This window comes from Marmota flaviventris, chromosome 15 (genome assembly GCF_047511675.1).
Source record: "Marmota flaviventris isolate mMarFla1 chromosome 15, mMarFla1.hap1, whole genome shotgun sequence".
In the NCBI taxonomy this organism is placed as follows: domain Eukaryota; kingdom Metazoa; phylum Chordata; class Mammalia; order Rodentia; family Sciuridae; genus Marmota; species Marmota flaviventris.
The window spans coordinates 71,689,585-71,715,807 of NC_092512.1; the positions used below are offsets into that span (position 1 = coordinate 71,689,585).

A 26,223-nucleotide genomic window follows, 5' to 3' on the forward strand; every position below is an offset into this window, starting at 1 on the left:
TCCGGTATTGACTTCCTTAATTCATTGAGTTGTTTTTCTATGTTCTCTTGGAATTAATTGACATTTTTATAGTCATTCTTTTGAATTATTTCTTGGCTATTTCATCCACTTCCATATCTTTGGTTTTAGTTGTTAGTAAACTTATGAACTTTAGGATATGTTGGGTCCTTATTTTTTCACGTTTGTTGTATTCCTGTGTTGAGTTTTATGCATTAGTTGGGATGGATTTCTCTTCTACTTATGTGTGGGCCCCTTTTAGGTACAATCTTATTTTGCCAAAATGTCTTAGAGTGATCTATATTGAGACCCCTTTTAGGTATGGTACCCACAATCTTTGTGTTAATTTTTTTTCTGTTTTTATTATAGCAGCTGGTGTCTATGAATGCAACCTGAGGGCCCACCCTAGCCATTCTTCCTTGAGGCCTGGTCATTATTTGGGGTTTTTTGTTTCTTTTATTTCTTGTTTTAAAGTATGACTGAAATGTGAGTGTCATTATTTTGTGTGTGGAGTCAGTAGCTCTATCTCTTGACTGGGTTTAGTTTAGCAGCAGAGTACCTATGACCTTGTAGGATCCCTATAGATTCCTAGCACCCCATAAAAAAAGGAGAAACAAAACAATAGCAACAACTGAAGCAAAACCAATTTACAGCATTAAAATAAATACCTGGTTCTTACTATGACACATATAATAATAATTGTTACAGAAACAGGAGTGGGGGGATCATCAGTTGTCTACCACAAAAAACAATAAATAGCAATGACCTAGATGTAGCATTAAAAGTAGGGGTTAACTGTGCCATCTACAGTACTATTAACCAAAACAACATGAATGGTGGGGGCAGGAGTTATGGAAACCCAATAGTTTTAAAAGATGGTAAAAATACAGTTCACTAAGGAAAAATGTGATAGGAAGGTAAAAGAAAGGTTAGAGTATTCAAAGTGTGAATAGAGAGAATGCAGAAGAGATGTAGCAAGTGATGGCTATAAAGGAGGAGAAAAAAGATAAAGTAACAGGAGAGAGAGAACAAGAGAATTTGGCTGTTAGTGGGAGAAAAAAGGAAAAAAGTGAAATAAGAGAAATGGACAATAACAAAACAAAACTAAAATAAACAAAAAATCCTGACCCTCAAAAAACAAGGAAAAATAACTATTATAAATAATACTAAAAATGAGAAAGATAAAAACATATATCCACGAACTAATCAGCACAGCAAGAACATAAAAATAAATAAATAAAAAGGGAAAAAGATTCTTAATGAAACATGAAAGAATCCTATCCACTGAGGTGTTTAAAATTGTTGACAAGGATGGATGGTCACTGCCTGTGCCCAAATGCCCTTATCTCAATTTCCTACTGGGGGTTGGGAATAGCGAGCAAGAGCCAGTGTGCACACCTTCTATTCTGAGGTTACACTGAGCTGCTAGCTGGGGTCTGCATCAAACTGAAGCTGGTTGAAATAACTCTCAGCTTCCCTTTCCACCAGTGTAAGTAGGATGGAATGAGAAGTGCTCTCCATTGGAGTTTTGTCTGCACACCAGATTGCACTACCAGAGTGGGGATTGCGCAGAATTTTATGAGGGGTGTCCTGGGGACAGGAGCTTAGCTCTGATTAGGACTTAGGGACTTTGTTGGGTGGTATTTGCTCTGGAGAGATTATGCCAATACACCCCGAGGACCAGGCAAATGCTGATCATGGCTGGAGTCTGGATCTCAGGAGCTCCAGCCAACCCTCCACAGGTCTCACACACTCCTGTTACCCATAAGACTACCTTCCCGGGCTTAGTCCCTGAGTATAATCAGACCTGCCTATTCAGTTTCCTGACTTTCTTCAGCTGATCACATGAGCCACCAGACTCAAGAGGAAAGCAAGTTTTACTTTCCTCTGTATTTCTGAGTTGAACACATGTGGTACAATGTTCTCTGTGCCTGTTTCACTCAAGTCTTGCTAGATACACCCTAGGCTACAAGGTAGGTGCTGGCAGGGAAGTATGGCAATGTTGGCTGTCATCTCTTGGAGCTCCTGCTGCAGCAAGCTGCCCTATGGCCTTCTGAAGATAGCTTTTGGCCTCAGTTCTCCACTTGCCAGTTGAGAAACAGAGCACTTTTCAGACACCAATTTGCTGCACAGTCTCTCGATCAGCTACGTTTGGGCTGCTTCTTTTGATCTACAGGTTTTTCTATGACAGATTTGTCTGTTGTGTTTTTCTCTCTGCTTGTAACACCCCTCCCCTCGGCAGTGAACCAGGGCTGCTACAGCGACCAACTTGGTTCCAATGTACTCTTTCTTGTTCTTCAACACACCTGACTTTCCCATATTGAGTTTTAGTGAATTCCCTCTTTCATGCACCTGGCTGAGAAGCAATACTCCCACTGCTTAAATTCCAAGCCATGGAGCAACTGGAAACCCAGCCTTCCTCTAATCCACCATTTTGAATCTTCTCAACTTCTTTCAAGAAAATTTGTACCAGATGCATAAGTCTGATAACCAGATTTTGTATGATAGTCATTTTTGCAAGCAAGAATGGTATTTATCTGGAAGTTGAAGTTCGCCCTGGAAGCTAGAAGTCAGAGATTAGGTGTTGATGGAGCCATGCTCTCTCTGAAGGCACTAGGAAAGGATTATTGTCAGGGCTATCTCCTAGCATCAGGTCAGTCTTTGGCTTGTTGCAATAACTTTGTGTTCTTCCTGTGTGTAGAAAGATATATTGTTAATTAACACATTACCTGGTAGCATTTTTGGAATAAAACTAAAAAGTATTCCAAATTATTGTTCATTCTTCTTAAAAGAAAAAAAGGGCTCAACTATATGAACAGTCATTAACTTTCAGATACAGAGAAGATACTGTAATCAATTTTATTTTAAAAAAATATTTATTTCTAAAACTCACTTAAAATTGATACTTATGTTGATCATACCAGTTTTGTAAGAAAAAAACAATCTCTTATTCTCTCCAAAAGGTTGTGAGCTTGGGAAAATGCAATCTTCATGAATGAAGGGTACTTTGTTACTTTAATTCCTACTGACTTACTCATACCATTTAGAAAAGTATCCACTGCCGCAGTCTGGCTGGGCACAAATCACCAAGCCGCCACAAAGCACTTGTATGTTCAAACAGGAAACTTTATTGCCTGAACTCCAACAGCACTCCACGCACACTCCCCGGGAACTCTCCCGAACGCCATCCACGCGGCTCCTCTCCGGGCACACCACACCAACCGGAACTCCCTCCACCAGAACTTCTCCAACCAATGCGAACTCCCCAGGAAATCCCTGTGAGAACTCCAAAGCAGCGGGTGCCTGAGGCGGACAGCAGGGTTCTATATACAATTGAATCAATCCAGCATCATCTTAATGGCTCGCCTCTCAACCAATACTTCTGGCAAAATGCCAGGGGCCATTCCGACTTGGCTGTGGCTCTCAACATCTCCCCCCTTCTGTTTAATTAAACAACAAGCAATGTGGCTTAGGGACCGTGCCTGTCTTAGGTTGTCCAATACTACATATGGTCCTTACCCGTCATCGGATGAGCTGAACTCAAAGCATCAGCCTTCTGTCTTAGGTTGGTACCATTGCAGTTGGATCTTACCCATCATTGACTACTGGTCCAGCATACAGCCGTACTTGTGGATAGGCCTTTTCACCAGTGGGGGGGTGAGGTTCTTTGCCTCACCTCTGTTGGCCCCCAAATTTGGCCTTGGTGCCAGTGGGGGGGTGAGGTTCTTTGCCTCACCTCTGTTGGCCCTCAAATTTTAGACCATAACAAACAGAAGGGAGGAGGATGCAAAACGCCACGACACCAAGCCAAATGATGGTTCCTTTTGGAAAAATTGTACCACCGATGACACCATCAGCAAAGATGCCCCAGCACTACCACAATTTGCTGCACCAACAGATAGTTCACAATGTATACAAGTGATACATAGTCCAGGCAAGTTCTGCAAGCAGTTCAAAGCAGAGGAATCCATCAATATGTCCATTTCCTCCCAAAGTAAATCGACTCCTTGATTGAGCATCACTTGTTGAGTTATTATTCATTGATGCATCAGTTTATATAGTTTGTAGTAATAGCTATCGTAGAAGCTGTAGTTTGGTTTTATCTTTGTCTTCACCAGCACTGGGATGAAGATAGGAATTCTGGCAATGATGACTAAAAAAAAAAAATTATGTAACATTCCAGCAGGCACTAAGAAAACAATTTTCTGAACAATTTACATTATCCTGAACAGAATTATTAAATATAATGAAAAGGAAAGGTGAAAGTAAACAAACAGATCTGTTAACCTCCTTTTTTGTTCACATATTAAAACAATCCTCAACAGCTGTTTACCCAATTTAAATTAAACCATTTAAATCACATGAATAAAAAAAAAATTTGGATCCATTTTTTCATGAGCGCTCCTCATATATGATATATGGACATACATACATACAGACATACAACACAAACAGAAGTTTGCACACATAACACAATATGTACAACACATAATATAATAGTAAAGGCCTTGTAGCTTTTCACAGGTGAAATCTCCATTGCAATGTTTAAAAACTCCACAGTCAAAAAATAGAACTGATCAGAAAAATATTAACCTAGGTCTGTATGAGCTCAAAAAATAAAATAGAACCTCATGATGTGGGAAAAGGCAATAATAAAATACATATTGAAAACGGCATCCTGGTTACCACCTGGGTTTGACTCTTCTTTGGATATCCCATCCTTTTTCCTATATCTTGCATATGGGTCTGAAGGTATTCCCACAAGCAAGCCCCAAGGTTTTTCACATTTGAAATAGGCTCTAATGCTGTTCATTATTCATTAGCCTCCAGGTGTGGGAGAACCACTGTTGCAGATGTAAGGATATCAGCTGTTATGGATTTGAACCAAGTCATCTTCTTTTTGGTCTGTAGAAATTGCTTTAGTTAGTCTCTCTGGAATCCAAATTGGCTGCTGTTCTCCCTGTGGAAACACACAAACAGATCCCTGACTCCAGACAATCACTGGGTCAGGACCTTTCCATTGTCCTGTTAGAATATCCTTCCAAAGTACCTTGGGCTTATGTTCATTATTTGGATACATATGCCTTTCTGCAGCACTAAGCCCTGATGAATCCAAATTTTAAAAGTTTAGAGTAAAAAGGGTTATTTTAAGTTTATCTCTGGGGGATATATACCCCTTCCCAATTCCCTCTTTTTGCTTTAATAAGTACATTTTAATAGTTTGCTGAGCTCTTTCAACTATGCCTTGTCTTTGTGGATTTTATGGGATTCCTGTTATATGAGTAATGACAAATGATGAGCAAAATTGCTGAAAAGAGGTAGAAGTATAGCCAGGACCATTATCTGTTTTTAACTGTTTTGGATGCCCACAGTGGCAAAATTTTGTAAGCAATGAGCTATAATATCTTTAGTTTTTTCTCTGGCATGAAGGGAGCCCATCGAAAATCTGGAAGAAGTATCAACTGTAACATGCAAATATTATAATTTTCCAAATTCTGGCAAGTGTGTGATGTCCATCTGCCAAATATGGTTAGGTATCAGTCCTCTAGGATTGACTCCAAGATTAACTTGTGGTAAAAAGGTCACACAATTTTGTTATGTTTTATTATTTGTCTAGCATGTTCCTTCCTTAGTTATTTTAAAACACTTTTGTAAAGTATTAGCATTGACATGGAACCTTTTATGAAAATTTGTAGCTTTTTCTAGAGTAGAAAAAATATGTATGTCATGTGTAGTTTTATCTGCTAAATCATTGCCCAAACTAAGGGCTCCAGGCAATCCTGTATGTGCCCTGATATGTCCTATAAAGAATGGATCTTTTCTGTCCCAGATTAGACTTTGTATAGTGGAAAACAAAGAGAAAACAGTAGAGGAAGGGGAAATCCTATCAGCATCTTTAAGGGATACTATAGTATTAACTATATACTGACTATCAGAAAATAAATTAAATACAGAATCATTAAATACCACAAAAGTTTGTAATACTGCATTAAGCTCTACCTTTTGAGCTGATTGTTTGGGTACTAAAAATGTAAAAGTTTGATCAGGTGTAACTATTGCTGCTGTACCATTATTTGACCCATCAGTGAATATATTTGGAGCATTCATGATAGGTGTTTTTCTTGTCATTTTTGGAAAAACTACAGGATGCGAAGACCAAAAAGACAGCAAAGGATTAGATGGTAAGTGATTATCAAATGAAACATTAGATTTACACATGATTATTGCCCAAGTATTTAACTCATTAGTTAACTCATCAATTTGATCCATAGTATATGGAGTAATAATTTTATTGGGAGAAATTCCAAACACTCCTTTTGCTGCTTTTATTCCTTTGAGTATCAATTGTCCTACAGCCTCAGGATACCTAGTAAGAATAGTGTTAGGAGAATAAGAAAAATGTATCCAAAATAATGGAACTTCTTGCCAAAATACTCCTGTGGGAATATTTTTTGTTGGTAGTACAATAAATAATAAAGGCAAACATATCAATTCTATCCAAATGCGTATTTTCCGTATATGTTTCAATGATTTTTAATGCCTTTCTTGCTTCAGGCGTTAACAATTGGGGTGAATTTGGATCTGATGGACCTTTTAGGATATCAAATAAAGGTCCCAACTCTCCTGTTGGTATGCCTAGATAAGGCCTTATCCAATTTACGTCTCCTAATAACTTTTGAAAGTCGTTAAGTGATTTGAGTTGATCTACTCGTATTTGAATTTTTGATGGATGGATCATGGTCGAGGATAATTGAACTCCTAAATAATTAATTGGAAAATTTAATTGTACTTTATCTATTGCTAGCTCTAGATTATAATTTTTAAATAAATTTGTAAGTGTGGCATAACATTCTAGCAATGTGTTTTTATCTTTGTGTGCTAATAATACATCATCCATATAGTGAAATATTTGTAGTTCAGGATTTTGATTTCTAAGTGGCTGGATTGCTTTGTTAACATAAATTTGACACATAGTTGGGCTGTTAGCCATCCCTTGAGGGAGTACTTTCCATTCATATCTATGATCAGGACCTTCATGATTCAGTGCAGGGATAGTAAATGCAAAACATGGACTATCCTCAGGATGAATTGGAATTGAAAAAAAAAACAATCTTTAATATCTATAGCTAAAACATACCAGGTTTTTGGCAAAGCAAACAATTGAGGAATCTGCGATTGAGCAGGTCCCATAATAATCATCTCATTATTAATGGCTCTTAAATCTTGCAATACTCTCCATTTAGCAGATTTCTTTTTGATGACAAAAATGGGAGTATTATGCGGAGATATGGAAGGTTGTATATGTCCCTCCGCTAATTGTTGTTTGACCAGGTCATGGGCTGCTTGTATTTTTTCTTTAGTCAGGGGCCACTGAGGAACCCATACTGGTCTTTCTGATATCCAAATAATTTTTATTGTCTCAGTGACCCCTCCTGAAAACCCAATCCATGTCTATTTCTTGATCTATTTGTATTGGCGCCACTATACTTTGTCCTTTTTCTCCTAATCTTTTTTCTTTCCTAAAATCTTGTCTAGCCATAATAGTGGGCACATTTGGATTGATGTTATTTGTTAATGTCAAACCTAATTGGTCTAGGACATCTCGTCCCCATAAATTTATAGGAAGATGTTCCAATACATATGACTGTATAGTTCCTTCACATCCTTCAGGATCCTTCCAATCTAATACCACTGCACTTCTATGGGGATTAGTTGCCACTCCTAGGCCTTGAAGCATTTGAGTGGCTTGTGGTAATGGCCAATGTTTCGACCATTCTTGATGAGAGATGATGCTAAGGTCTGCACCTGTGTCCAGTATCCCATTAAATTCATATCCATGAATATTTAGTTTTAGCATTGGGCGAGAATCTAAATTTAAAGAAAGCATAGCCCAATCTACACCTGTGGAGCCTAATCCCCTGGAACCTCTTTATATAGTACTACTGGAAAATTTATCATGCAGGCTGGGTATTATTAATAACTGTGCTATTCTATCTCCAGGTGAAATTACTGATATACCTCTTGGAGAACTAGCTATAATATTTATTTCACCTTCATAATCAGGATCAATTACCCCAGGACTTATCATAAGTCCTTTTAGAGTGGAAGAACTGTGTCCTAATAATAAGCCTACTGTTCCTTGGGGAAGAGGTCCTTTTACTACTGTGGGAATGATTTGAACTCCCATCTCTGGAGTTAGTACTGCTCTTGCAGAGGCAAAGATGTCCAACCCTGTGCTCCTTCTGGTTTGTCTGATGAGAGATCTGATGGATAATGTGTCCTGGGCACTACCCTGATAGTGTTGCTGGGTTCCTCCAGTGCCCCGTATATTTGTGGTCATGGGCCCTGGAGCATTGGGCCTCCCTCTCCGTTTTTTGGCAATGGAGCCTGATGCCTTTCTCCACGATAACATGGGTAAACACCTGGTCCTTGTCCGTTTTTTGATAACGGAGTACCCTCTATGGTGGTTTGAGAATGGCATTCATTAGCCTAATGTCTCCCTCTACGGCATCATGAGCAAATACCCGGTATTCTACCCCTTTGATACCTAGTTTTGTTAAACCCTCCTCCTATGGGGCAATTCCTTTTAAAATGTCCTGTTTGTTCACAATTGTAGCATGTTTTTGGCCTGGCATCTAAAGCCTGTTGTACTGCAGCTGCCAAGACTTGCCCTTGTTCATTAATGTCTCTACATAATTTAACATATGTGTTTAAATCTTCATGTTTCCATGGTCTAATGACCTTCCTGCACCCTTTGTTTGCTTGGTCATAGTCTAGCTGTTTAATTAATGGCATTGCTTGCTCTGTATCCCCAAAAACTCTGGTAGCTGTTTGAAAAAGCCTATCTACAAATTCAGCGTAAGGTTCATTAGCTCCTTGTATTGCCTTAGATAATTAACCTTGTAAATCTCCATGTCCTTGTAAAGTTCTTCCATGCCCTAACTGCATCTGCAGCAATTTGTGAGTATATGGCAGGATCATATGCAGTTTGTTGCAGCTGAACCTCATAAGGTTATTTTCCTAACAACATATCTAGATTTCTCTGAGGATAACCAGCTGCTGCATTTCGCCTAGCCGACTCCTTGCAAAATTCCTCATTGGCAACCTTCCATAACAAATGTTGCCCTCCAGTTAGCAAAGCTTTACACATACTAGTCCAATCTGCTGGCATCATGTCCAAGTTGGTAATGGATTCAACCATGCTTACAATGAAGGGTGCTTGAGGACCTTAGGTTGTTACAGCCTCCTTTAACTGCTTCACTGTTTTGAAATCTAAAGCACAGTGAATTCGCTGCCCTCCTGCCTGCTCAAGTACAGGGCATGCTAATCTTTGAGGTCCTGCCTCAGGATCCCATCTATCAACTATGGGGGTTGGGGGCCCCATAGGTGGATTTTTTGGTTGGACACTTTCGCCCTCTGGTGATAGAAAGGTGTTAGTAGCAGCCTCCTGTTGTAACTTTTTCCCTCCTGATGGCCCTTCTTCCTTTAAATTTTCTTCCTCTGTCTGACTAGCTTGAGAGACCTTCTCTTTTGCTTGATCTAACATGTTTTCTACCCTAGTCTGTACCTCTAACAATTTACTTAACACTCTTTCGGTTTGTTTTTTACTAATTTCTGATCCCACATTTCTACTATAAAGATAACACAAAACAAAACCAAAATAGAATGAAATCAAACGGAACAAAAATGCATTGTATCAATTTTCCTATTTTCTTGAAATGTATTTTCGTGGTCTATCTTTCTCTCTTCCTCAGGGCTGAACAACTTCAAACCTTGAGCCAACCATTTTTCCCAGTTTGCCTGAGAAATTTCTAGGGACAGGCAGCTTGAAACAAATACAAAACAAATCAAAACAAGAACACATTGTTTTTTGAAATGGTCACCCATTCTCTCACCTTCCCTCAGGGGCGAGCAATTTCACTTACCCCCAAGCTTTAGGCGTTCGCCGAACGGGCCACCAAATGCCGCAGTCTGGCTGGGCACAAATCACCAAGCCGCCACAAAGCACTTGTATGTTCAAACAGGAAACTTTATTGCCTGAACTCCAACAGCACTCCATGCACACTCCCGGGAACTCTCCCGAAAGCCACCCACGCGGCTCCTCTCCAGGACATCACACCAACCGGAACTCCCTCCACGGGAACGTCCCCAACCAATGTGAACTCCCCAGGAAATCCCTGCGAGAACTCCAAAGTAGTGGATGCTGGAGGTGGACAGCAGGGTTCTATATACAATTGAATCAATCCAGCATCATCTTAATGACTCGCCTCTCAACCATTAATCTGGCAAAATGCCAGGGGCCATTCTGACTCTGCTGTGGCTCTCAACAATCCACCACACAGTTTGTGCCATATGAAGTTACACTGAATGAGTGGAAATTATTACATTAATGAAGGGGTAAATGAGGATAATTTAAGGATCAGTTAATGCTAAAATATATTCTAGTGTTCACAAGATATGAGTTTAGAAGTTAGAAAATTTCAGATAACAATAACAACAAAACCCAGCACTTATACAGTGCAACTTATGGAGGGCAAAGATCTGTAAGACAATATTATGTTAGCATTTTCAATGGTTATTTGTCATAGGTAAGGTAGGTAAGATTCATTGACGGTTTGCCATGTGGTATTAAGTATTTCTTCTAGTTATGTAGCAAGTGGAATGGCTACTGGGAGTGAATAAGATACTCACAGAAATTACAAGAATGTCATTTTCCATAATTTTCTGTGCTTGATAGTATATGCTGACTCTTTATAACCATTTCATATTTATGATCCAGTTCAGAAAACCGAGGTAAGTATGTTGGTTTAAATTAATACCCCAAACTGAAACCATCCCTCAGTAGTTTTATTGAGGCTTTTGCATCAAGGGAATATTTCTCAGTTTTCTCATTGTTTAGTATTCTTATATTAGCATGGTATCTACAAAGAGAAATAGCTGAATATTTATAGATTTTAGGACAAAAAGGAAGAGACAGTGCACCTGTGTAGAAAATACAAATTACATAAATGTAAGAGAATGAAGATGAAAGAACAGTATCTGAAAAAATCACAATATGGAAATACAGAAGGCAGCACACAGTGATGTTCTCATTATAATCAATTTTAAATGTATCATAAATATACTACTGAGATATTCCTGGCACATTTAAAATGAAAATTGAGTGCTTACATGAACTTTCAGATAAGATTTAAGATTTATTGAATTTTAGAAAACAACTGAAAGGTATAATAATTTGAAACTGATTCAGAAAGAGGTTTATCAATGGGTTTATCATTGGTAGAGGTTTATCAATGGGTACTAAGTTACAGTTAGGACAGTTGACTTGACCTGGTATGCTATTGCACTGTAGGGTGACTGTGCTTAATAGTAATATACTGAGTCTTTCAAAAACCTAGAAGACAGGAACTGAATGTTTTACCATAAAGAAAATGATGCATGTACCCTCCCAAACTTAGCCATGATCAGCATTTGCTGGTCCTAGGGGTGTATTATAAATGTTTGGAACAACATGTTATATATATATATATATATATATATATATATATATATATATATATATATATATATATATATATATAATTGTAATGTTTTCATGTATAGAATAAGAACAAAAGAGAAAGAAGTGGGATTGCAGTTGTACTCTGAGTGATGATGCTGGATTCTCCATTGTAGAGGTTGTAGTTTTACACACTCATCAGTAAAAGAGGGTTCTGATTTCAACTTCAAGGAAACGGATAAGCAATATTTCAAAAGTCATGAGGAAGAAACATAAAATTTATTCTTTTAACCCATACAAGAAAGTGTTGGTGGAATTCACATTGAGTCAAAAATTTGACTGATATAATCATTATTCCAAAATTTGCCAGGCTTAGTATACAATAGGCAGTTCTGCAAAGTAGAAACCTCATTGTGAAGGACTGCTACCTCAAGGCATGATGGTCGGCATTTTCACTGGAGTGTTCTTTGACTCAGTAGCCTTAAGGATCCCCTCTGATCTCAGATGTTGATATCCTTTCCTGTAAGTCTTTTCAGTGACACTGTTCCACTGGTTTCCAGTTCTTCTGGGGATAATTTTATGAAATACATTTAAATTGTAGAACCAAGTTTTGAAATGAAGTGTGACCTAAGTAAAGTTTTTAGTCCATTAGAACATTTTACAGATATATTCTCATTTGAAGGATACCTACTGGATGGATGACCTCCCAAATTTCCTTCTATAATGTAATCAACCCGCTTTTGAAATCACCTTGCACAGTTGACTTGACCTTGATTGAACTGTCACATTGGTTGTCTTAGATTTGGTTCCCATAAGTCATGTACCATGTATGTATCAAATTATTACAAGCTACAAAAAATCAAAAGAACTTGTCCTTAGTTTCTCTCCATAGTTGCATAGGAGAATTTCTTGAGTGTGGTATCATTTTTGTGTGGTATCTTTTTTCTATTGTGCTGCATATACCCTCCCAGACACGATGATGTAAAGTCATAGATTTTTAGTTCCTCATGATTTGGGGTTGATGGGTCATTGTTTCTACTGGTCTCACCTGGGCTTGTCCTTGTTGGTGCATTCAGGTGGGTGGGTCTGCAGGTGCAGAGCTCAGCTGATGATGGGCAGTGGGGCCTTGACAGGTGATTATCTGGGGAAATTGACTGGGACTGTTTTTTTTAAAATATATGCTCTTGTTCTGTAAATTAATAAGTCAAAGAACAAGAAGACAGTAGGACCTTGATAGCACATGGTAATTTTCAGGAAACTAGATAATGTGGTGATGGAAGATGCAAATTAGAGAAATCATTCAAAGAAAACTGAAGTGTGGAACAATGTTTTGAAGAATCTGGTACAAATATCATTTTATCTGCTCCCTCATCTCAGCTTCTCTCTCTTAGCCTTGGGCTCACCTATAGGGGTCCCTTGGGAAATGACCTTAATGTGACAGCAGCGTGCCTACAGTTGTTTTCTAGGTTGATCACGATCACCCTGTCTACACTCGACTGCTTGAACATCCAAGTGTTAATGTAAACTACTGCCTCCGTCCCAGGGCCCCTTAAACTAAGAGAAGCTTGGTGAAGCAGGTACATTTTTGTTTTAATTTTAATTTTTAGGTTTATTTAATTATAGGAGCAATATTTGCTTATTTTGACAATTAAAAAATATAGATATGTGGCAAAAGAAATAGTCACTCTCCAGTTCTCATCCATCAAATTTAATTCTTCCAGATATAGCTTTAGCTTTTTGCACCTTTTTGTGCACACAGCATATATAATATGTGTGGGTAATTTGCTGTAAAAAATTGGTCCTCAACTGTACAACTACTTAAGCAACTCGTTTTTATTATTTTAAAATGCGTCAGGGAAATATCTCCATGGTAATAAACTTAGATTTAACTTATACTTTTTAATAATTTCATGCTGTAGCATGGGGTGAATGTACCATAATTTATTCAGCTCTTTCTCTGTTGAAGGACATTTACATTTTTTCCAGGGTATATGGAAATTATTTGCTGAAATTAAAAAAAAATAACTTTCACTTTCTGTGAAAATAAACAATTTTGAACATATACACAAGTACAGGTGTGCCATTTATTTCTTTAAAAAAATTTTTTTTAGTTGTAAATGGACACAATGCCTTTATTTTATTTATTTATTTTTATGTGTTGCTGAGGATTGAACCCAGTGCCTTACATGTGCTAGGCAAGAGCTCTGCCACTCAGTTACAACCCCAGCCCAGACCTCTTTCTTTCTTTCTTTCTTTCTTTTTAATACTGGGGTTGAACCCTGAGGCAGTTTACCACTGAGCCACATCCCCAGCCCTTTTTGATTTTTTATTTTGAGAGAGGGCTCACTAAGTTGCCTAGGGCTTCGCTAAGTTGCTGAGTTTGGCCTCAAACTTGCAATCCTCCTGTCTCAGCCTGAAAAGTTGCTGGGATTACAGGTGTGCCCCACTGTGCCCAGTACAGATGTGACATTTTTTTTTTTTTGCTGACTTACCAGCCATAAGATTGTTGGGTCATGAAAAGGTCAGTCATTTCTCAGTATCAGAGATATCATCAGATTCCTTTTTTTAAAGGTGGCAAAATGATATATTTCAATAGTTGGAGACTATGTACTATATCCTTACCAAAAAATACTTTTAAAATTTTATTTTATTTTCACCAAAATAAAATGTAGCTGGGTAGATTGGCACACACCTGTCATAATCCCAGTGACTCCTGAGGCTGAGGCAGGAGGATTGAAGTTTCAAGGCCAACCTCAGCAACTTAGTGAGACCCTGTCTCAAAACAAAAAAATAAAGAGATGGGGATGTGGTTCAGGGGTAAAGCACCCCTGAGATTAATCCTCTGTATTAAAAAACAAACAACAAAAAAATCTCTACATGACTTAAAAAGTAAAATGGTACTATGAGATAGTAGTTTCCTTCTTTTCCCCCAACTCTGCTCCTAACCTAGAATAATTTTCAATACCTTTAGATGTTCCTGTTGACTCCTCTTACATATCTAAATGTATAAGATACCAACTCAATTCTTTTACTTTTTCAATTTGGGCATCATCTCTTGACCCTCCACCTTCATTTCTGTGCTTTGAATGCCAAATCCCACCTCAGCTGGGCAGTATAGTAGTTACTCCACATGTTGGTTGAGAATATGCTGTGTATCAATGTTATCAGACTATATTAATGCATAGTTTTCACCATTGGGTCATACAGTGTCCAACTATTATTTTTTTTCTAGAATTAGCAATTTTTTCTTTTCTGATTATTTTGTTTTCTGTATACCCATCATTAATGCTTCATCAAATCCTGCCCAAGGAATTAGACCTTCTCAATATGATCAGACACATCAAGTAATTGGAACTTCTATTTCACTTTATGCTATTTTGTATTTTTCAGAAGGCTTTGGAGACCTCTCTCCTCCAGTCTTCTGTTTTCTTGCTCTATTCTTGACTTCTGGGCTTCTTGACACTTTCTCAGCTGTCTCTTTAAATCATTTAAATCATTCTTCACAATCATCTTGAGAAATCCCCTTTACTTTTCCTTTTGGGAAGTCACTTGTTGCCTAAATTTCAAATCTGTTCTTTGGCTCATTTTACTGGGGCATCTACAATTGTAGCTTTCTGAGAAACAGTGCCCGCGAGATCAATTCTTGAGTCCTTTGAATATCTTCTTTGGTTCTTTATCCGGTATTAAATTCTGAGTCATAAATAATATTTAGTTGGAATTTTAAAGAATCTTCCCCCCTGTCTTCTAGGGCAAGTATTGCCATTGAGAAGTCTAATATCAATTTGATTTGCTATTTTTGTCCACAAAAGCATTTAGAATATTTTCTTTATTGTCACTATTTAAATTTTCTTTTGCCAATATGTCTTAAATTGTGCTGCATATTAGTTAGATTAACCCCTTAAATCTGGAAAACAAAATTACTTTGACATTGTTCTCTTCAATTAATGCTTTAATGTTCAAATAGTGTGAACCGTTTACTCTCTTGGCATCCCTCTCTTTAGGGACTTAGATTTCAGTTGTCTCTGCCTTGCCAAATCCAGTTACCACTCATCAGTTCATTTTGTATTTTGCAGAAAAAAACAAAAATCTTACCTCACACTGTCCTTTCTCTTTCTTCCATTAATTCTTCTTCTTCTTCGAGAAAAAAAATCGCTTGATCATGACATAATTTTAGTGGGATCTTGGGAAAAAGTGAAGGTAAATACATGCGCTTAGTCTTACATGATTTTTTTAGAAAACATATGTAGAATGTCTTAAAAGCATTTGCTAGTTGGTCATAAAGAATTAATTATTTTTAAGCTGGTAATATAATACAAAATACGCTTCGTGTGTTTCCCTTAAGTTACAGAAATGATTAGTTCTACATTAATACCTGAATTTCCCTCTTTTAAATAAATCTGCCAGACTTTCCTGACGTGTTCAGTTAAAACATTTTCTTCAAGCCCAACATTATATCTTCCTTTCTGCTGGCTCATAAGAGGACTATCTCCAAGTTAAGCATTTATAAAATTCTGTACATTGATCTTGGTTCAGTCTTTCACATAATAATGAATAGTGAGTTTGTGTGGTTTTACAGCATGCTTATGAAATAACCATTTTTTTTAAACATAGTGCCAAGGGCAGTAGAGCATCCTAAGTGGAACTGGCGGACTAAACCAGGAAGCCGGGATTTTGATGAATTGAACCACATCCTTCAAGAGAGCAAGAAGCTCGGGAAAGCCCTTGAGAATCTCTCCCGAAGTAAGTTCATTTACTTGATTATAATTGAAATTCTTAAACATCATTAAAAAGCAGAAACATTCATTACTATTGGCAATGCCCCATTTCCAGCATCCTCATTACAATTCTCTGAAAGACTGAGGCGTTCAAAGGGCGTGAGATTGGAAATGACTGATTTTGCGTATTACACAGATTTCTGGGTAGACTAATTACAGAGCATATGAGGAGTTGTAGAACCCCTTGAATCTGTGTTACTCTATCCCTCTACTTGGTTTTTGCTACCCAGTTCAAATGTATACCCGATGGCATCTTCTTCATTCTTCCTTTTTGAAAAACATCATCATCTTTCTAACTAATAAACATACTCATTGTGTCCATGAGACTTGGATGTCTTTGAAATTTCATGGATAGTAACAACTGGGCCAGATTCTTCTTAGAATCCTTTCAGAGCCTAGGACAGTGCATTGTAATTTACTTTTTTTTTTTTTTTTTACAAAAGCAATAACTGTAATCAGAAGGCCTAGGTTAGAGGTTTTGCTGTGCTATAATAGCACAGTGACCTCCAGTAATCACTTAACCTTCTTGAGTCTTGGTTTTCTCATCTCCAGAACAGAAAGTTATGACTGTGCCTCCTGGTAGGGGCAAAGGCTTAAAATATTACTTACATCCCATGAAAATTTTAAATAAATGTTATTTTCATCAGAGCAGGTGAACAAGCATTTTGATTTGAAGAATGCTCTCTCTGTATGTAGACCTGCATATGCACTTCAGATTTTCAGTGGTTAGTTCACAGCGTTCCTCTCTTTCTCTGGTTCTTTAAGTGCTTATCAGTTTTAAAAATTGGATACCTTTAAAAGCATATTAATGTCAGGGTCTTGCTAAAATTTTTCTTTAGTGCCATGGAATATTCAGGATTCTGTGACTGTCGATGTAGCTCAGTGGTTGCTTGCCTACTATGTATGAAGTTCAGTCCTCAGCACTGAAAAATCTTAAAAGATTGTGAAATGAATGTCTGTTTCTTTGTTTGCTTTTAGATAGCATAGTTATAATGATTTCATGAATTTTATCACAGGTAAATATAGGCCCTTGGAAGGTTTTAGAAGAAGTTTTATTATGTTGTAATTATATGTGGTATATAGTATTATATATATTTATATGCATATTATGCATTATATATATATATGCGCTTACACAAGTATAATTTTCATACCTCTTTATTTAGAACTCAGTCAAGCCTTTTTTAGACTTTTGTGAAATGAAACCTTTCCAGAAGTTAAGCTGCATTATAATAGGATTTTAAAACTTTCCCATTAGTAGAAACCCTCTGGATGGGATTTAAGAAAGCCTTAAAGCTTTTGCATAGATTTTATTTTTGGAGCAAATAACAATAAAGTGAGTTTTCAGCTTATTACTGTATTATGTTCATGAAAAGAACTTGATCCTATTAATTTGGCAAAGGCCCCCTATTAATATTTCTAAAGGTTACCCTTTGGCACAGAGCCTGTGGCTCTTCACAGCCTCTCTTTTACTAAAAGAAGGGTGATTGAGGAATGTGGGTGATTATTACACAGAACTTCAAAAATACTGTCATTCAACTCTTGCCCTTTAAAATGTGGCAATGATCTTACAAACACTTGCTGTACTGTTGTTAATTTGTAGGATGCCACTTCATCTGTCCCCCAAACTTTTATTACTATGGATGACTGTATTTCAATTGTGTCCTTACCAAGATTTGCAACAGAAGGGTTAGAGTTCAAATGTGGTTTGAATGTGACCTTACAGGCTGTTTTGGTCTATTCAGGCTGCTATAGCAAAATCCACGGAATCAGTGGCTTATAGACAATGGAGATTTATATTTCACTGTTCTGGAGGCTGGGAAGTCCCTGATCAAGGCACTGACAGGTCTGGAGTTTGGAAAAGGCCCCCTTCTTTGTTTATAGTTGGTGATTTCTCTCTGCCAGGGCAGCTGTCTGGGACCTCTCTTATTTGGGCATGAATCCCATTCCTGAGGGAGGAACATTATTACTTAATCACCTCCTAGGTCTCACTTCCTAACCCTGTCACACTGGGGATGGAGATTATGTTTTAACATATGAATTTGGAGGGGACACAAACATTTAGACCCCAATGCAGGTGATGTTTTACAACTGAGTCCTGTGATCAGAAGCCCATGATGGATTTGTTAAATACTTCAGGACAGTCTGGTGAAATGATAAATGCTTGGGGCAGCCTATGGCCGGCAGAGTATGAGAGGCAGATCTGGGACATTGTTCTTGGAACAAAGCCAGAACCAAGGAAGCTATCAGGAGAGTCATTGCCTAGACCTGAAGAAAGTGTAAGTCAGCTCCTGTATTTATGATGGGTACTATGTCTGGATTTGCTTGGTGTTTTAAGGGACTCTATTTTGTGAGAGTATGGTGGTGGAACTTATATGAGATTAGTAAGAGGAACTCTTTTCTATCTCAAATTTATTTGAGTATCTTTCTGAACAAAGTGATTCTTTCTTTGAATGACTTAATTTTCAGTATTGAGTTTTAACATTGAATCCTTAGGCCCAACATGCTCATAGCTAACTTATCAGTAGAACTGCCATGGTCAGTATAAATTATTACAAATGCACACTTATTATGTATCGATGTTTACTTTGCTGTGTAATTGCCCAAATTCAGCAATAGAATCACAAACTTGGGTCTAGCAGCATTCTGAAGCAGAATATAATTCATTCTTGTTTGAAATAGTTTGAATGAGTTTGGATGTTCTTTCATTGAATAGTAACTTTACTGTCTGTGTTGCTCAACTTTCCATCACTGTGAGAAAATCAACTCAATGGCAGAAAGATTTATCTTAGCTCGCTGTTTCAGACATTTCAGTTCATGGTCGGCTGGCTCCATTGCTTTTAGTCTGTGGCAAGGCAGAACATCATCATAGGGAGCAGGTGATAGAACAAAGCTACCTACCCCAAGGTGTTCAAGAAAGTAAAAGGGAGGTGGAAGGAGGCAGAGGTTTTATTATAAAGCCCTCCCACCAAAACCCACTAAACTATGAATCTATGAATGGATTCATCCATTCATGAGGTCAGAGTCTTTGTGATCTAATCACCTCCTCAAAAGCCCCACCTCTGGACACTGCTGCATGGGGTACCCTGCCTTCAACACATGAGCTTTTGAGGGACATTTATGATCCAAACCATAACACTGCCCATTGTTTTGGTTATAAGGAAGACATGGGAGGTGGAATTTTCTTCCAGGTATCATCAAAAGAAATTTCAGTGTCTTGATATTGTGGACCTTTCTCTCCAATGTCAAAGCCATTGCTGGGAAAAGTTGAAAGTTTTCTACTGAACTCCTAATTTAATAGTCTTTAAGGAGAGCTTGCTTTGCTTTTTCTTGGCGATACATTCTATAAAAATCCTACATATTTCAGAAATATTATTTTTAGATGCTTTGATAGCAAATAATCATTTACATCCCCCCAAATGGCAGACTTGTCTCAGCCTGGCAGCTGTCTTATAGAGACTTACATATCATACCCACACCCATTTAAGACAAGGTTCCAATAATCCAGTTTGCAAACATAATTTTCATTTCATTAATAACGATACCAAGCTCTCTTTCTGACTTATTGCAAGCTTTTCAGTGTGATGTTTGATCTTTAATTCAGTCTTAAACTGGGGGAGTCTTTGTGATATTACTCCACCATGAAGGTAGATGTGTTAGAGTGACTTATACTGCCTTGTCATGCCACATAGTCATGATGTGGTAGATGTGGTGAGATTTTGGTGCCTGGATTTTTCTCTCTGAAGCATTCTGAACTCTCTTCTGACACTGATTCTCTCCTCCCATGAGCTTGGGACTCATACTCATTCCTTTCAGTGTTTCCCACCACCTGGCTTTCAACTAGTAAACATTTACCTTCATGTCCCCAAATAATGTCTCTTCCAGTGAGTGTGATTGCAGGGCCTCAGGGCAGCATCCTTCTAGGTGGTTGCTAATGAGGGCCCTTCATGACATTGCTGGCTGTACTAATACTAACCTTGATCAGTTGGTTAAGGTGATATCTGTCAGGTTTCTCCATGGCAAAGTTAGAACCTTTCCCTTCACTGATAGTAAATATCTTGGAAAAAATACTTTGAGGCTATCAAAACATCCAGTTTCTTTTCATACTTTCACCCTGCATACGTCAGGCTGAGTTCAATCCCTAGTAACAAGAACAACAAAAAACTCCCCCAAAACAAAACCAAACAAACACAAATAAAACCAGAAAAAAATCAAAACTCTCAATATTTTCTCAATGTTTGGATGGCTTAAGTGGGATTTTTGACAATGTGCTAAGTTTATCATCTTTCCTGTAACAGTTATTACTATGGTATTCTAAAGGGAATTTTCTATTTTGCTCCCAAACATTTGTTCATTGAAATTCTTTTGCAGTAAAAAACATAAAGATTTATAAGCACTCCTGTTCTAGGGCCTATTCACCTTTGCCTGTGACAAGCCAGATGTCTGTTGAATATTTAGATATGGATATGGACATGTATGTGGACATGCATGTAAATGTCAGTATACATATAATTATATATCCATGGATATTGTACAAGGGGACTATACTCAAAGTCAGTTATCACTGATTTTTTTTTTTGGGGGGGGGGTTGAAAATACTGAATTTGCCAGATTAAATTTATTCAATAGTTTTCTTTCTTTCTTTTTTAATATGTATTTTTAAAGTTGTATGTGGACACAATATCTTTATTTTATTTTTATGTGGTGCTGAGGATTAAACCCAGTGCCTCATGTGTGCCAGGTGAGTGCTCTACTACTGAGCCCCAACCCCAGCCCTATTCAGTTTTCTTAATAAAAAATATATAGCTGGGTGCAGTTGTACATGCTTATATTCCCAGTGACTCAGAAGATTCCTGCAAGAAGATTGCTAGTTCAAGATCAGCCTGGGCAATTTAGTGAGACCCTGTCTCAAAAATGAAAAGGTTTTGGAATATAACTTATGGGTAGAGCACCCCTGGGTTCAAATCCCTATTCTCTGTATCACCAAAAAAAAAAATCTCAAAAATTTGGTAAAAATGCCTTTTCTATCTACATTTTTCATAATACTATTTTCAACCTATTTCACAGACATATTCTGAAATTTAAAAACGTATTGTCAGAGGTTTGTCCTTCAAATAAAACTATGAGGCAGTATTATTAAAAATTATTACATTGGAATGGTCTAGGTTTCATAAATAAGTGCTCTATATAATCATTTGTGGAGCTAGATACATTTGTATGTAAATAATCAATAATTATAGGAAATGTTCATAGAATGAAAGCAAATGGCATATTTTGGTTTCACATTTATTTTGTCATTCTGAATTCATCTCTGTTAAAGAACATCTCACTTAACTGTACTGCAGCCCCCCACACACATACTTGTTTGAACCTGCGAAACATAAACTCATTTTTTAAAGTGTTGATTTTTAATATCACATGGACTCTATGTTATCTCCTTTTCCAACACCAAAAGGTGCGTCACCCAAAATAGGTACAAGTGCTGTCATGGAGAGTACTCTGAACTTAAAGATGACCTGGACCCTGCTCTGCCACTCTTGGCTTCAAGTTCTGAGTACACTATTAGAATACTCCTCAGTTTCTGACCCGGTAAAATGAAAGCATTTACACTAGATTAATCCCTCTCCCTCTCACAAGCCTTTATGTTAATGTTGGATAATTAGTAGTCCAAAATTACATCATGCTTTTGACTTAGAGACTGTGGTGGGACATGGGGGGTGCATTGTTTCTACCTCACTCTCCTTACACTGCACCTCCTTGTTTGGACCTCCTGGATATCTCCTGATATTGGTCCCTCTTCCTCATCTCTCCATTTTGGACTGTTTTAAGTTGTGAATAACATGATGCCATAGCCTGGTGAAATTTATAAAGAAAGAAGTTCATTTTGGCTCATGGATCTGGTTCAAGGTTGAAGGGCTGTGATCTTAGTGATGGCCTTTGCATTGGAAGAATCCTAAGGCAGCTCAGGGCCTCACATGGTCAGAGTCAGAGAATGTGGCAGAGACCTAACCAAATAGGCTTTCATACCAGATCCACTCTTGAGAAAAGCAAATTAACCCTTTATATGAATCAAAAGAATGAATTAATCCATTCTTGAGGACAGGGCCCTAAATACCTTTTTAATATCCCATCTGATCACACCTCTTAATATCTCATAATGTGGATGAAATTTCAATGTGAGTTTCAGCAGGGACAAACCATATTCAGATCTTAGCACTCTCCCACTTCTGCTCTTCCCTTCTCTCCTGCCCAGACTAGACAGTTTTAGTAATATTTATTTTATTTTATTTTTAATCATTCTGTCAGATCATCTTCCTTTGAAATTCCCATCCTTGAATAAATGCTACAGCTATCATCTCTTCTTCACCAGTAAGGCTGAGAGTCCCTGGAAAATTGACACACCAAAGCTGAACATTATGTCAATAATTCATAGTTTTCAACAGTATTACTCATTTTTGGACAGTTTCTTCTTCTCTCTGCAACTATGAAAGCACCACCCAAGAATCTGCAATCCGCCACTCACTCCCTGCCTTCTAAACAAAAATCTGCCCCTAATTCCACAGAATTTTGATTATATAATGTGATCTCATTCCACCTTCCCCTTTCCCTACCTGTACCCCTAAGGACACCCTACCTATCCTGTCCTACCCCCGTTCTCAGAAGAGAAGGCATTTCTCTTGTCTAAGTCCAGCTCTTCACCCGTGGTTTTGATTCCGTTTCCTGCCTACTCCTCTGAGATCTTCTGATTACAGCAATTATTTTGTTATTTTTGAGCTTGTAAACCTTTTAAATCCTAGCTATATCTATGATGAATTTTGTGACCTTGGGAAGATTTCCTAACCTGTGTGTCAGTTACCATTACTGTAGAATTGCAATACATTATGATGGTATTTATTGCTTAGAGTTTTTATGAAAATAAAATGAGACAGTATATTTAAAATGCTTAGTATGGGTGCCTGTGGTGTGTAATAATTACTAATTAAATGTTAGATTTTTTTTTTGGTACTGAGTATTGAACCCAGGGGCCCTCAACCACTGAGTCACATCCCCAGCCCTATTTTGTATTTCATTTAGAGACAGGGTCTCAGTGAGTTGCTTAGCACCTTGCTTTTGCTGAGCCTGGTTTTGAACTTGCAGTCCTTTAATTTTTAATCTCCTGCAGTCCTTTAATCTCCTGAGATGCTGGAATTACAGGCCTGCACCACCATGCCCAGCTAATAGATATTTTATTACAGTTCTTTCCATGCCTTATAGATTATCACAAATTTAGTGGCTTTAAAAATGCAGAGTCTGGGGGTTTAGCTCAGTGGTGGAGTGCTTGCTGGCAGGTGTGAGGGCCTGGGTTCAGTGCCAGCACTACAATCAACAAACTCCTACAAATTTATTATCTCACAGTTCTGTGGTTCAGGATTATGGGTGTGAGTTAGCTGCTTAGGGTTTAAACAGGTAGAAATAAATGTCGGGACTGGGGCTGAGATCTTACTTGAGGCTTGGGATTTTCTTTCAGCCTTCTTTAGGTGATTGGCCAAATTCAGTGCTTTCTGTTGAAGAGATCTCTATTTTCTCATTGACTATTGAATGGGGGCTGGTCTCAGAAGGGAAAGCCCATTCTGAGCCCATTGTTGCCTGTAGCTCCCTATTCTCACAATTGTATCTTACTTGTCTCAGGCCACAATGGAGCATCTCTCTGAAGCATCACTTTCTTTAAAAGGGTGTACCTGATTGGATCAGGGCCATGTAGGTTAATACCCTTCTGATTTACTCAAAGTCTCCTGGATAGTATTCTAATCACTGGAGTGATGTATCTTCCTACTCAGTAGTCTTACTCAAGAGGCAATGGGAAAGACTTACACAGATGTGGATCTTGGAGGTCATTTTAGAATTATGCTTATCCCAGCCATTGTTAATCTTGCTGCTATTTATCACTCTATATAACATGCTCCAGCTAAGCCCTGCCACATGTATGATTTGATATTTTCAAGCAAGCAAACATGAAAGAAAAGCAAAAGGAAATATGAGATGAGGCATTTAAACCCGATGTTTATTTTTTCTTGTATTCTATATAAAATAATCATTGAGATATATATATATATATATATATATATATATATATATATAGTGTGTGTGTGTGTGTGTGTATGTATATCTCGTCTTCAAACTGAATTTTAATTGAGAGCACCTCTTTGGACTAGTCACATTTCAAGTGTTCAGCAGCCACATGATGAATGGGCATCATATTTGATGGCACAGATCTAATCCATGTTAAAGACAAACACACAAAAACTCTTCCTGAGTTTGAGTTAACTTTGGACAGCATAGTGTTTTCTCTCCCTTTTTAATACAAAGTTTCAAAAAGAATAGTTAGTGCGCCTGGCTATGCTCACCCATCTTCCTTTTAGTTCTCTGAGTAATTATATTGTACCAGTTCATTCTACTGAATCGTTTCTCCTTGTGGTCACCAACTGATTCCAGATTGCCAAATGGAATGAACACTTTTCTAGTCCTCACCATACAAAATCGCTCTGGGATTTTTTTGCACTGCAGATTACGCTTTCTTCAGACTCTGACTTCCTGTTTCCTGGGAGCTGGCGCTCATTAGATCCTCACTGGACTCCCTCACATCAGTTCTTGTAGGACTTACCCAAATGCTCCTCTTTCTTTCCTGGTTTTTTTTTTGTAGTTATAGATGTATTATGTGCCTTTATTTTATTTGTTTATTTTTATGCAATGCTAAGGATCAAACCTAGTGCCTTACATGTGGTAGGCAAGTGCTCTGTGACTGAGCTACAGCCCAGTCCTCCTGCTGTTTCAATACTGTTCCTGCAGTTCATCCTTGACCTCTGCTTCTCTACATGATCTCTCTTTTCTACTAATCCACCTTCATCATTTATCATTCCTACACAACTAAATCACATATATATTATCCATCCAGACCATTTAGATTTTTATACTAAATGTTTGATGCATATCTCCATTTGGATATTCTACTGCCACATCAAACTCAAGCTATTCAAATGGATCACAATTCCCTCTTCAATATGACCTTTCTTCTTCATCCTTTGTCTTTGGTGATGGTACCATCGCTTACCAGTTCATCCAAACTGGAAACCTTTAGATGTTCCTCTCTCTCTAATTTTTCACAATCAACTAGTCACCAAACTGTGGTTGGTAACTAGTCAAGGCCTCTGAAATAAGTCTTGAATCTGATGTTTTTTCCTCTTCTCCATCAGTATCTTCGAACTCAACCTCTCGGACCAGATCATTGTTTCATCATTTAATATGTTCCATTTCATCCCTGTCCTGTGCAAGAAAAAAACAGGTATATTTTCTGATTTAGCTTATGGCTGATTGAATTATCACAACCTTTTGCTACAGGAATTTCATAGCCAAAAATCTCTGTGACTTAATACAGTGTAAATATTTTATTGCTCAGGGATTAGTTTGATGTCGTGTTCTAGGGATGCTGACTATGTCCATCCTGTTATCATGCCATCTTCAACACATGCCTTTCAAGGTTGCTGCAGATGAATAAAGAGGCAGTGGAACATCTTAGAAGAGGTTTCTAATGCCTAGATGTGGAAGTGGTGTGCATACTGCTTGCCCATATTCTACAGCTATCTGCAGAATAGGAAGTCTAGCTTGTGTGCTCAGGAGAGACATGGAAATGGTTTAGAAATGAATCACCAGTCTTGCCCAGTCTCTATTTGGTTTCACAGTTTCTCTAATAGATCCTCCCCTTAGTGGATCTAAAGTGAAAGCCTGACACTTTCCCCCCACCCCAGATATTCAATGGCTCTATTTAAAAGCTCAGAGGAAGTGCTTTGTGATCTGGCCCTTTATCATGTCTCCTATTTCATCTCCCATGTGTCTTATTTAGCTTTCTCATTTGATGTTCCTCCTTGTTATGCATTGGCTTCTGCCATCACTAGACCCCAAAATCTCACCTGAATT

General features: G+C 37.8%; 1 protein-coding gene across 1 annotated transcript in view; it reads left to right on the top strand.

Moving 5' to 3' along the window:
• C15H8orf34 (chromosome 15 C8orf34 homolog) overlaps positions 1-26,223 on the top strand; it is a 403,376-nt gene that overhangs the window by 91,017 nt on the left and 286,136 nt on the right. Inside the window, 1 exon segment of the mRNA XM_071601999.1 lies at positions 16,109-16,237. Coding sequence (XP_071458100.1) covers positions 16,109-16,237 — 129 coding nt within the window.